Source organism: Chinchilla lanigera, unplaced genomic scaffold (genome assembly GCF_000276665.1).
Source record: "Chinchilla lanigera isolate Chin_1 unplaced genomic scaffold, ChiLan1.0 scaffold00011, whole genome shotgun sequence".
Taxonomy (NCBI): domain Eukaryota; kingdom Metazoa; phylum Chordata; class Mammalia; order Rodentia; family Chinchillidae; genus Chinchilla; species Chinchilla lanigera.
Window position 1 is genome coordinate 16,022,714 of NW_004955412.1, and position 13,486 is coordinate 16,036,199.

The 13,486-nt window shown below is 38.8% G+C and overlaps 1 protein-coding gene and 1 pseudogene across 2 annotated transcripts; one reads left to right on the top strand and one right to left on the bottom strand.

The window, feature by feature from the left end:
- Nucleotides 1–958: 958 nt before the first annotated feature.
- Nucleotides 959–1,458, bottom strand: LOC102017857 (annotated as a pseudogene).
- A 1,132-nt stretch (nucleotides 1,459–2,590) lies between these two features.
- Rexo2 (RNA exonuclease 2) lies at nucleotides 2,591–13,212 on the top strand. 2 transcript variants are annotated; one of them, XM_005378159.2, is made up of 7 exons: nucleotides 2,593–2,808; nucleotides 3,767–3,850; nucleotides 7,209–7,286; nucleotides 7,889–8,000; nucleotides 9,287–9,395; nucleotides 10,732–10,785; nucleotides 12,788–13,212. In XM_005378159.2, the coding sequence occupies exons 1-7, from the start codon at nucleotides 2,665–2,667 to the stop codon at nucleotides 12,915–12,917; spliced, it is 711 nt and encodes a 236-aa protein (XP_005378216.1). In that variant the 5' UTR covers nucleotides 2,593–2,664; the 3' UTR covers nucleotides 12,918–13,212. The 2 variants fall into 2 exon arrangements, with proteins under 2 accessions (XP_005378217.1, XP_005378216.1); XM_005378160.2 differs by lacking the exon at nucleotides 3,767–3,850 and having other exon boundaries at nucleotides 2,591–2,808.
- Nucleotides 13,213–13,486: the final 274 nt, after the last annotated feature.

Sequence of the window (13,486 nt, forward strand, 5' to 3'; positions counted from 1 at the left end):
TTAGCATAAAGTATAAAAATCTACAAATTAATGTCTAGTTTAGAACAGTGATAAAACAGATACAGCTGTGGATAAAGCTCCCAGGGAACACAGTTATAACAATGTAAGGTTTATGAACTTGCTGTAACAACTTGAACAACCAGGGGCCTCTCCTATGAGGAACTAAGGGATTTTTAAAAGGTTTAGAACGATTCTAAACCTAGTATCTTGAAGTACCCAGATTGTGGAGATCACTTGTGGATTATCACGGTCACCTTTGCTCAGGAAGTAGGAAGAATAAAGTCGGGTTGGGTAAGTCATTGGTAAGAAAGCAGCAGTACTTTGGAAGACTAAGGCAGGCGGATCACAAGTTTGATCCCAGCCTGGGCAATTTAGGGACATAGTGAAACCCTATTTCAAAGCAAGTGCTAAGGATTTAGGGACATAGCTCAGCTGCACATCAAACCCTCCTTTTCAGATTCTGGGGTCGGTCCTTTATTCTTGGGTCTAACCTCCCTCTTGTATACATAGTTTGGATTTGTGCATTTGATGCATACATTGTTGTATTTTGAGACAATAATCTTTATTACCAATGAAATGATATTCACATTAAGACAAATATCTTTATAATGCTATTTACCTAAATTCTGTTATTATTGTAACTAAAGTACATTTGTATATCAATATAAATTGTAGTTTGCAAAAGTCCATATGTAATTTTATCCATTATTTAAAAATGAAGATTATGGCTATGGAGAATGTAAACTTTAAATACAGTTTCACCACTGAAGATGTCATTTGCAGTCAACTACTTGATGTACCGACAGTGACATAGAAAAAAAGCAGTCTTTGAAAATTTGAAGAAATACTTTAGGAGGATAATAAAAAACCTTGTTGATGACCGATTTCTACTTTTTCTTTCTTTCTTTCTTTTTTCTTTTGTGTCTGCTGAGGCATTTTATTTGTATGTTTTACACCCCTAGAAGATGAATCCCAGGATTTTCCCTCGTGTGTGTTTTCGTCGCACTTCTTCGTGGTCCATGACGCCAGCTGAGGTTGTCAATACAGTGTAACCAAGCTGACGGCATGGAAGCAGGTTATTCTGCCATTTTTCCAGGTCTTTCAGCTGCACATCAGACCTGGGACTGCTCACACCATACTTGTTTAACCCGCCTGTGAGGTTCTCAACAATTTTTCCAGCCCTGTGATCATCAATGATTTCAAATTCGCCAATGCAACCGTGCTTCATCATCACAGTTAGAAACCGGACGATGACTTTGGAGCGCGTCCTAATAAGGACCTGGCGTTTGCCTCTCTTTTTGGCATTGTTGATGCTCTTGAGCGCATCAGCCAGGACATTCACGCGCACCATTATGGTGGCACTGGAAAGATGGCAGAGTCTACTTTTTCTAAATCAAGTTTAAAACTACAAAAGCTAAAGAAATGCAGGCTAAAATGGATATAGACTACAAATGAATACAAAGCTATTGCAAAACAATGTGATTCATTAAGCAACGCTGTTACAATGTATAGACATGTTTCACAATAAAAATATATATTCTGTAAACACGTTTTGTTGATCCTTCAGAACTTCTGTGAGCTAGCCGGGGGTGGGTTGAGTATACCAAAGGAATAAAAGTTGAAATGCAGTACGTTTGACTAGGTTTGAAGCTCTGATAAGGCAACACAGTTGCTCAGAAAACCAGCTCAACAGGTGGGAATTAGTATACGAAATAATTCAAGACTGAGATTAACATTTGTGACAAAGTTGCTCTTTGCATACAAATTTTCCACTGAATAGCCCACATTTACGAGCCTCACAAAATTTGACACTGCAGTGCGGAATGATTCTGCTGGTCATCTACTGTAAATGGTGGAAGCAACAGCTGTCAAGGGAGATTAGATACATCAGTTAAAACCAAAGCAGATGACAGAGAAGGCAGAGCTGCTTCGTTCATTTCAATTTAGTCTGCTGTGTAGATTTGTTGTACTAGGACCCGATTAACATTAAGAACTTAAGTATGGACGAAGGAGGAAGTCAATTATTACTGATGCCTAACAGCTGCAGTCAAACACAGCTCAAGTCCTTCCCCAGCAAGTAGGGTTAAAGCCTGTACAATGAAAGAAAAGGAACTTTTATAGAACACTTGATACACGCCAAGTGATCTCTCAGCCAAGATCCCATTTAAACATTTATGATGACAGTAGAATTGGCTCTGTGGCCCAAAATAATACGTTGCTCTTCAGCTCAAGTAAATGAGAAAAATATTATGTGGAAGGCAGAATCAGGTAATGAAAAAAAAGCAGATATATTTTTAAAAGTCATAATCATCTTTTTCGACCAGTCGATGTAAAGAGTGCTTTTTAAACCGCGCGGTTTAGAACTAACCAAAACTTAGGAAATTACTCTTGGGAGGAAACTCAGCTGTGAAAAACAAGCGCGTCCACTAACACCCGAGAAACACGTGGCGGGGGGTGGGAATTCAGCGGCGCCGCCACGGGACTCGCAGTCCCGTCAGCCCTTTCGGCAGCCCGGCCGGGCCGCGGAGGGCGAGCAGGCGCGCGGGATGCTGGGAGCTGTGGTCTTCGCTCTGCGCCTCCCTGTAGGTTTGCGACGTTTAGCGACTATTGCGCCTGCGCCGGCGCCAGCGGCGAGACTAGGGCTGTGGCGGCTCGTGCCGGGTGATGCTAGGCGGCTCTCTGGGTTCCAGGCTGTTGCGGGGTGTGGGTGGGAGTCGCAGGCAGGTCGGGGCACGAGGTGTCCGCGAAGGTGCAGTCATGGCGGCGGGGGAGAGCATGGCTCAGCGGATGGTCTGGGTGGACCTGGAGGTGAGTGGGTGAGGGGGGCGCGGGGTGCTTAGAGGAGGCGAGGGAGGTGCAGCGCGTGGGTCCGAGGGGCCGAGCTGTCCCGGGAGAGCGGCGGCTGTCGGGGTCGCAGGCTGGGCAGGTGAGCGCGGCGCGGCGGTGGGCGGCGCTGGGCCAGGCGCGGGGCTGGAGGAACGCTCTTGGGAGCTGTGCTGGATGCGGGGCTTCTTCTTGGAAGGGAGGAGTCGTCTGTAGGTCCGTCTGTCTGTCTCCCCTCCCGCCTCCGCCCATATGTGGACTTCTAACGCCCCACTCGGGTGTCTCCACGCTCTGGGACGCGGTGGGGGTGGGGGCAGAGGCTGCTCTCCCTTCCCCCACAAAACCTTAAAGGACCCTACTTCACGCTAGCTGCACTCCGGACATGACTCAGCCTTACCCCTCTCATTCCTTAACCCAGGAAAGTGAGGCCCAGAGAGAGGATTCAGCTCCTTCATTGTCACTGCTAGCGAGAGTCTGAGGTTGGGACCAGAACCCAGTTCCGATCCCTTCAGTTTTAACACACTCTTGCCAAGACCTTCCCCTTCCCTCGCGTCTCCTTTTCCTCTGTGAGATGCAAATCATAGTTACTTTCAGCGTTAAATGGTGGTGGAGATCGAGTAATGTGAATGGAAGAGTTTTGTAAGCTGATAAGTATAGTGGTGCTATCCACCTTTTCTGTAATTGAGTGTTGTCTCAATTTTACTTACTTTGCATCCGTCTCGGGCTAGGATTGGTGATAGTGCAAGCCTTCTTTGGTAAATGTTTTGTTGAGTAAATGAAGATTCATGTTTGTATCTTGAGTGCTTGTCGGAGGAACGTTATTATCGTTTCTATTCTGGCTTCGGAATATAAACTGAATATGCTTCACAGAGTCCTTGTTGAATAAGCTTGGGTACAAGAGGCCAGAAAGAGGTGTGTGTTATATATTTATTTTTTATTGCAGATGACAGGATTGGACATTGAGAAGGACCAGATTATTGAGATGGCCTGTCTGATAACTGACTCTGATCTTAACATTTTGGCTGAAGTAGGTGCTGCCATATAACATAATCCTACTGTTTGGAGGGCATTGGAAATTCAAAAATCATTTTTTCCGGTCTTGTTATTTAAAAAATAATTGGAGTCCATATAGATTAAGGTTGAAAGTAATATTTGAGGGCATGGTAGAATTGGTACTGGAATCAAAGTAACCATCTTACAGCCTGGTTAATTTTTCAGTTTACCACGTCAAAAATTTACATTTAGTGAGAGTTTACTGTGTGCCCGGCATAGTTGTGTTTTTGTATTTGCTCTTAGCCCTCACAACTATAAAGTAGGTATTGTTAATGTTTATTTTACAGTTAAGGACTTTTGGGTGCAATGATGTTGAGTACTTTACCCTTGGCCACCCGGCTAGTTATTAGGGAAGCCATTTTAGTTTAACCCAGGAAGTCCCAGTGAGGTGTTCCTAACCAGTAGTAGTAATTGTTGTCCCATCAGGTTTGGTGACTCTTGCCAAAGTTTATATCTTTATATCATAACTTTGATTTTAACTTGATTTCATATACAGTCGTCCCTCTGTATCCATAGGAGATTGGTTCCAGGACTCCTCCAAAGAGAACAAAATTTACAGATGCGCAAGACCCTTCTATTAAGATGATATAGTGTTTACATGTAACCTATCTAGATCTGCTTATATACTTTAAATCATCTCTAGATTATTTATAATACCTGATATAATGTAAATTTTATATAAGTGGTTATGCTATGTTGTTTAAGGACTGATAAGAAAAAACATCTGTACAAATTTTTTTTTCTCAAATATTTTCCTCCCAAGTTTGGTTAAATCTGTGGATGCAGAAGCCATGCTGAAGGAGGGCTGACTGCCTTTTTACCTAGGACATGTGTTTGTTCTATATTAAGATGTCAGAATTTCTATTAATGTATTTTCAGAAATGCTCTCTCATTGACATATGGCCGTGACAAAGGTTTTTACATGCTGCTTTAACTGAAGTATTAAGCAAAACAAACCCACCTGCTGTACTTTGACCACTCAGGAAACATTTAATAAATGCCTGATATCATCTCACTTGTGGGAGATGAAATCCCTGACTGTGGTGACTTTTTTTTGTTGTCAGCAATATTTAGAGTTGTTAACCTGTAACTGAAAAAAGGAAAAAGCAAAAGCAAAAACAAAACAAAACACCATAGGAGCAAAGTAGGGATGGTTGTGCAGAAGAATCCTGTTAAAATAAGTTCCTAGAGGGTAGGATTGATGGGTTACTGGCAGTGGATAAATTTTACAAATCTACACTTAAGACTCATTTATTTCTTAGGAAAAAGAGGTGAAAAGATATTTATAGATGAATTGTAGCATTAGTGGAGGACTGGACTTATGTTCCTTAGAATCATGAGACTCTATTTCTCATAACAACTTTTCTTTTAAGCATTATACAAATAAGGCCCTGAGGTTTTGGTCTGGTTACTTTTTTATGTGACTTGGAATTGACTGGAGACAAATAGTGAAGAGAAGTGTCTTTATTTTACCAGCCCTACCTACCCTTGGCCAAAGAAATGTTTTTCCCTTAGACTGTTGATATAATGTGAAATACTGACAGTTTAATGGACCAGCAGGTTGATATGTGCCCTGGAGGAGATTTGGGTATGTATTCACACAGCTGCGGATTAGTAGAGCTTTTTTAAATACACTAAGTCAGTAGAAGATATGTTTTTTTTTTTTTTAAAGCTTCGGGGCTATCAGTTCTAAGGAAAATAGGTTTTATTTTCATATTGGTTTGAGGAAAATGTTTTATGTAGTAGAGGCAAAAGCATCCGACTCTGAAAATTTTTTTGTGGATAACTTAATTTGCCAAACTACCAGATCTTGCAGAATAGGTTAGTAGATTTATATAGTATGTAGTTTGCTCTCTGCCAGCATTGTTAAAATTTTTTTTAACAGTGCGAGTTTTTTGTTGTGTTTTTTAAATATCGGAGCAAACTTTTTGTTTCTCTGTGGAGATTGCCAACACCAGTTTTGTGTTTGGCTAAAGCACCTTTTCAGCTGTAGGACTTAAGCTGTATTTTAGCCTGGTTCTAGCCATTTCTTTGAGTGATTGCAAACTTTTTAGCACCTTGGTAATAATAATACTTTGAATATGTAGAATAGTTTTCTTGCAAAGAGGTCAAAGAACTTTCATATATACAATTTCTTTTATCCTGTTAACATCCTGATGAGGAAAGGAGGACAGTTTTTTAATTGTTATCACTGTCTTCCAGAGGGACAGACTTGCTTTACTGTGCTAGGCAGGCTCATTACTGCTGGACGCTGTCCAGAAGACTCACGGTTAAAAAGTTCTGGTAAATAGAACTGAGAATTTGAGGGCCATTTTATTTTCCCAGAACTTCTTTAATGTTTTTTTTTTTTTCTTTTTAAATCTAAAACTACTCTCAAGATATACAGGGTACCTTTTATATAAAGTATATGAATAATAATCTATTAGTATTTTGTCTTTTCTCCAGTCCTATTTTATTTCCCAAAATTTATGTATTTTCTTGATATTGTATGCATATGTAAATGTGTGTATTTTGAAAAACAGGTGTAAAGATAATAATTTGTATGTTAATCCTGTTTTGTAATTTGCTTTTTTCACTTGGCAATACTGATAGTTTTAAAAATGAACTCATCATCAGGACTGGCAGACTTTTTCTGGAAAAAGCCAGATACTAAATATTTTAGGTTTCGAATCCCATACAGTTCCTTTTTTTTTTTTAGATAATTCTTTATAATGTAAAACTCAGGCTCGTTGCTAACTGTGAGGCCCTGGGTACAGTCCTCAGCAACACACACACACACACACACACACACACACACACACACACACACTCTCTCTCTCTCTCTCTTTCTCTCTCTCTCTTTCTCTCTCTCTCTCTCTTTCTTTCCCTTTCCTCTCTCTCTCTTTCTCTCTCTCTCTCTCTCTCTCTCACGCTCACGAACAAATAAAAGAATACAAATGTAAAATTCATTCTTAGCTTTCTGATCACTTAAAAAAAAGAAGCCAAAGCCTGGGACTATAGTTTGCTGAATCTTGGTAGGTATTTGTGTCTTCTGTTACTAGTCATTTTGGTTTTCAGTTGTGTGTTCTTTTTTGCCTTTATAAACAGTGCTGGAATGAATGAGGACTACTTTGAGAGTTCACAAAGTCTCCTTATTTCTTACTTTCTTGGATAGGTATAGTTAGTCCTTAAAGTAGACTAAGCTTTATTTCTTTTACTTTTTTTTTTTTTTTTGGTGCTGAGAATTGAACTCAGGACATTATGCTTGCCAGGTAGACACTGCTAAGGTTTATTTGTAAGAGCAAGGTTATTCCTGTTGATTCTTTACTACTAATGGCTTTTCCCTTCCACAGGGTCCTAACCTGATTATAAAACAGCCAGATGAGTTGCTGGACAGCATGTCAGATTGGTGTAAGGAGCATCATGGGAAGGTAACATTACCAAATAACAGGATTGCTGCTTTGGGGATCAGTAACAAGCTTGTTGCACCCACATCTGAATCCTATACCATTGTTGGATGGTATTGAAAAAGGGTTAGAGGAAGATTGCTTGGCAAGCCTGGGAAACTGCTTGCTTGTTTACTTTGCATCTTTGGGACCTCTCGAGATCATCTTCTCCTGAATGTCCTCTTTTTTCTCTCCTACATTCAGTCTGTCGCGAACGCATTGTGGATTGTCAAGTATTACTCAAGTCAGTCTTTTGGATAAGGTTAGACATCAACTCTTAGAGAAGGGGGAATGCTGCTCTTCTGTTAATAGTTGTTTCTTCCCAGAGGTTATATCTTTGGACTTTGAGTGCCATCTTTTTTGACTGTGTGGAAATGCTATTAACCATGAGGAATATAACTTACTTGGCTTGGATTCTTTAAGAAGAAAGTTTATGTGAAGATGGCAGTTTTAGTTTGAATTTGAGCTCTAAAACTGGTCCATCTCTGATGATATTTGCCTATTTTAGAAGTGCAGTTTCATTGCTAGGTACCTTTAAAAACTGACTTCATGTGTTTCTGGTGGGGGCTGGGGATTCTCTCTTGCAGTCTGGCCTTACCAAGGCAGTGAAGGAGAGTACAATTACATTGCAGCAGGCAGAGTATGAATTTCTGTCCTTTGTACGACAGCAGACTCCTCCGGGGCTCTGTCCACTTGCAGGTAAAACCCAATCCTATGTATGTCTTGTAGATAGTCTTCCATTGCAGTGGTTCAGGAGACTGCAGTTCCAGAAAGACCAGCTAAGATCGTCCATATCTTCCGCTTACCCTGATTTGGGTTATATATCTTACTTTTGTGTTCAAGTTTACAACATGATGATTGGGAAAATGCCTGACACCTGACATGGAATCTGGGAAACAGATGAACTCAGTAAAAATCCCCCCTGACTTTATTGTGGAAATATTTCGAATGTGTGGAAAAGTTGGGATTAGTAATTATTATCTTTGTGCCATTTTTGTTTGACTTATTTTTTTTGAACATTTGAAAGTAAATTGCAGTCATCGTGAGACTTTATTCCTAAAACACTTCATGAAATATCTCCTAAAGACTATTTTATGTAAAAATATAATTATTGCATTAAAAATAATTAAAATTTTAATCATATGTGATATCTAGCCTGTATTCGAAGTTCCTCAAAATGTCTGTTTTTGAACCAGTATTCAGTCAAAGCTCATGCATTTCATTTGATTATCATGTCTTACTAGTCAATCTAAAATTGTTCCCCATCCCTCTTTTTTGTTTTTTAAAAGCCTGTGACATTGACTTTTTAAAGAAACAAGGCCAGTTCTATCAGAATTTTTAGGGTGTTAACATTGTGAGAGAGAAAATGTTCTGTGAAGGTCTGTTTGTATTTGTATATATGAATGAATGTGGTAACACTTTCCTTAAACATTCAAAAAAAAGTTTGGCATTACATATAAGAGCATATATTGTATAAATGTTTTCCCCAGCCAATGTAGCTAATGCCTATTTAAAAATTCTTATTTAAAATTTAGTGTTTTTAATTTCTGTATGGAAATCTGAATATGGATATGATTTGTTTAAAAAATTGGATTGCAAATAAAGTTTTATCTACTTACGATTCAGCTAAATTTTAAGTGTTAGTGGTGTGAATTTTTTGACACGGGTAGAAAGTTTGCACATCTGGCATGATGTTGAAAAATAACAGATTTATGTATTATTTTAAGCATGTGGAATGACGGAATTATCTTTTAGTCCATGAGAGTGATTTACAAATTTATTATGAGCTAGACTGGCTAGAAAGTGGGAAATCAGCATTTGGAAACTAGTCAGGTGCATTCAAGCCTGAATTAGAAACTTAGAGATGCTTGTAGGAATTGTTTGGATTAAAAAAATTATTCTTATTTCAAATATAATTTATGACTTTATATCCTGTTGTGTACCACTAGAAATGCAGAGATGCAGTATGCTTCATGTCTTTCTAGGAAATTCAGTTCATGCAGATAAGAAGTTTCTTGACAAATACATGCCCCAGTTTATGAAACATCTTCATTATAGAATAATTGATGTGAGCACTGTTAAAGAACTGTGCAGGTAAGGGTTCTGTTTAGGATCCATTAACTTGCCTTATTTAGCATGTTGTAATTGAAAATTTGTGGAAAATAACTGAGTAGAGCTGAGGGTGCTAATGGGGCATATATCATTCCCATTCTTACTTGTACAAGATCTTAATTTTTCCTCACTAGTGAGACTTGGGAGAAACATCACAGACTATATAAATTTCATTACTCCAGAAAATGTGTGGAGCACTCATTTTGTGCCAGGCATTGGCTTATCTGCTGGGAACATAAAGGAAAAGCTCTTTAAGTACCTGAGAATCTAGTGGGTTGATAGAGGTATAAAAAACACACTCTAGAAGTATACCATGTGATGACTTTTATAATGAGAATATGCATGTAGAATATGAAGGAGCTATAGAAAGAATGCCTCACTGTGCTGGAGCAGAGGAATGGGAAATCAGAAAGCTTCACACAGGAAATAGCTTTTCAGTTTAAAGAAGAAGGAAAGTTTTCCAGGCATTTAAGTAGGGATATAGCAACCTGGGAGTGGACAGAAGTATGAGAATGTGAAGGAGCAGGAAGCCACAGGCAAAATGTGTGCAAAAAATTACAGATGATAACGCTGGAGTGCAGAGTGGGAGGTTGGCAAAGGTAGGAGGCAAGGCTAAATTATGAAGGGCTTGCATGTAGTACCACTGAGGTTAGCTTTTACTTAGTAAGGGGTGGGGTTCCCTTGAGAAAGTTTAGAAGCATGGGTGATACAATTATATCATTCAGATTATGAGGTGGCAAGAAAAAGGGATGGGGAAATAAGGGAGACTGCATCACTTTGGAAGGAGAAGAATGAACCTTTAGCAAAGTGAGTGGTTATGAGGGGAAATGGAAATAAAATATTGGAGAGGGTCAGTTGGCAGGACACAAAATGCTCATATGAGGAAAGGGAAGAGGTATAAAGTGATTCTGGCATTTGGAGTTTGGATAGCATAGGTGGAGTTGGAACTATTCAAAGAAAAGGGAAAATAAGAGGAAGAGTAGATTTGGTGGATGGAGCTATTGAGAAGGTTTTATAGATGTTGAGTTAAAAGTATCTGGTGAGTGTTTACATGATGTCCGCAGGCAGTTGGATATTTAGGACAGAAACTCACGAGGGCTGAACTGGAGCTAGAGATTTGGGAATCCTGTACATGGATGAATTTGCTGAAAGAAAGTAAGTGCATTGAAGAGAGGAACAGGTGGAAGATAGAATGGCAGGCAGCGGCAGTTTGAGAGTCAGAACCCACATGCCTTTTTCAGTGTTAATAAATTACTTGAAGGAGGTAGTTACTATTTGAGACACTTTCCTTTGAGAGTTCCATTTCTGCTGTGTGTAGACGCTGGTATCCAGAGGAGTATGAATTTGCACCAAAGAAGGCTGCCTCTCACAGGTAAGAGGGGGTCCCCCCTGTGCTTCCCGGTCCCACACACATAATTCCCAAATCAATGTCTCTTCTCCACTCTTCTTCCTTAGGGGAAAGATAAAGGTCAGCAGGAAGAAAGATAATTTTCTTTTATTAAGACTATCAGGAATTCTGGTCAGGATTCGGGTATTCCATTCTGAAGAGGATTATGTAGTCCCTTTTTTGGTCATGTAGTTTCAAACTACATTATAGTTTCAAAACTTTTAGGTAACTTGGCTTGTATTTGATGACATAATCAATAATCTTTCTAGAGAGGAGTGGCATTCATTTTCTCGTAGCCATTTGAAATTAGAACGCTGTCTGCAGTTGTGTAGTACAGATGTCTTGCTTTGACACTTTTTCAGTTTTATTTAGCCTTACCATAAGTACACAACGAGGTTAGGGATCGTTTACTGCACTATCTGCACTATCTCTATTTTGGTTTGCAGTTTTGTAGAAACATAAAACCTGATTTGGCTGATTTGGCTTTTAAGGGTGGTCTTGGTTTACTTACTACTGAGTTCACACTCTGCAATGCAGTTTAAGACACAAAGATCAGTCCCTAAACTGACAGTTGGATCTTTTTTTTTTTTCATGTGGAACTGGGGATTGAATTGAGGGCCTTGTGCATGCTTGGCAATAAGTTTACTACTGAACTTACATTCCCCAACCCGTTTTTACATTCTTTTGAGACAGGATCTTGCTAAGTTGCCAGAGAAGCCTCAAACTTGCAATCCTCTTGCCCTGGTGTCCTGACTACCTAGCTTCTTGGGTATTTTTATTGGGTATGGCTGGAATATAGCATGGAAGTTCAGTTCTAGAATACCTTGGGGTTTGAAATGTCTTAGATTTTAGAATTTTTCAAATTTTAGACAGGTGGTAGTATACCTGGATTGTTATGTAATGCCCCTAAAAAGTTTTTGAAGACAGCCTCTGTTGCAAGACACATTGATATTTCTATAGTGACACATGGATGTTCGCACACCAGATGGCATAACTAATCACTAAAGCCTCATGTCTGAATTGGTTGGGTTTTGCTGCACTGTGGGTTATAAAAGTACTTTGGGTTTTCAGATGTGTTTTACACTTCAGTATTATGACAAGAAATTGGGTACCTTAGGTAGAGGCTATATTTTTGACAACTTAAGCTCTCTTCATATAACCAGGACCTAAAAAAGAAAGTAGGTTGTTACCTGAACGACAGAAATAATTGTTATAAATTTCCTTGCACTAAAGTTTGTACAGTTGATTTGCTATAAGAGGCCCTTGGCCCATCACTCAGAGCTTATTTACTTGCATACTGTTCTAACAATTTTGGTTAGCTGATTTCTCAGATTATAGCAGGTGAGAAACAGCATTTTGGAAGAGAAGAAAGGCTGTTAGAGGCAGGCTGCCACTGATTATAGCACGAATCATCAGGAGAGGAGGTAGATTCTCTTATGGTTAGGTACTGTCTGATCTGATAATTGATGTTTATTATGATGAGTGAGTCATGAGTTATGTTCAAGGATGTCATTGTATTTTGTTCAGGGATATTAAGTATTACACGGTGTATCTCAAACTATGTTTCATGGGCTGTTAATAAGTATTTCACAAATGCAGTTTTAGAAATACTATGTACACTATAGCTCCTTAGGAATTCATAAGGCCCGTTAATTTATTAAATGCTTTGCAGAGGACTTCAGAAATGTTTAGTTTTTCCTAGACTTATTTTGACCCTGGAATTCTTTCCCTGTACTGGAGCACACATTACCATCTTATAAAAAGTTTGGGGAATTTTAATCTATGTTTTACAATTTTTATGAATCATCGAAAGTTTTTTTTAAAAAAATACTTGCCTCTGCTTTACTGGAATGTTCCATTTCTTGGTGATGCTGGATGGTGGCATTTATAGTAACTTGTTGTTCTTAAGTTACTTAAAAAGTTTATAAAATGATTCCAGCTCCTCTAATTTTGGCCATTTTATTCAGTGTGGTATGTTTGCTTATAGGGCACTTGATGACATTAGTGAAAGCATCAAAGAACTTCAGTTTTACCGAAATAACATCTTCAAGAAAAAAACAGATGAAAAAAAGAGGAAAATTATAGAAAATGGGGAAAATGAGAAGACTGTGAGTTGATGCCAGTTCTCATGCTGCCACAACGTAGTTCTCTGGAAGCAACTTCTAGTGGTTTTTTTTTTTTTTCCTTTCTCATGCTGATTGCTTGGCAGAGCTCTTTTAGTTAACTTGCATCTCCAGATTACTCAAGCACACAACACCATATACTGTTTCCATTATGACACTGAAGCTCCTTTGTAAGTACCAGGTCATGCCCATCCCTCGGTACATACTTGCATTTGCTTTTAGACCATTTCTTTTGTTTAATAATAAATAAATGAATGAATAAATAAAACTAGTTCTATTGAAATGCAAACCTTTTTGTACCATCTATTCTTTAGTAGTGGGAAAAGATGGCTTTTTCTTGTGTTATGGCTAATGTTTAAATTCTTATAATGCACTTGGAATAAGTTTCTGTGTCAAACAGGAAGTGAATTTATTCTGTTTTGCTTTACAAGTCAAGAATAGAATAATGATCTAGGTACAAAGAAGCAGATTTGGACTTATTGTTATCGAACTCACAGCCCTGGAATAGGCTACTCTTCACTGCTTTCAAGAAATTCAAGTCAGCCATCCAGCAGACTGGCATT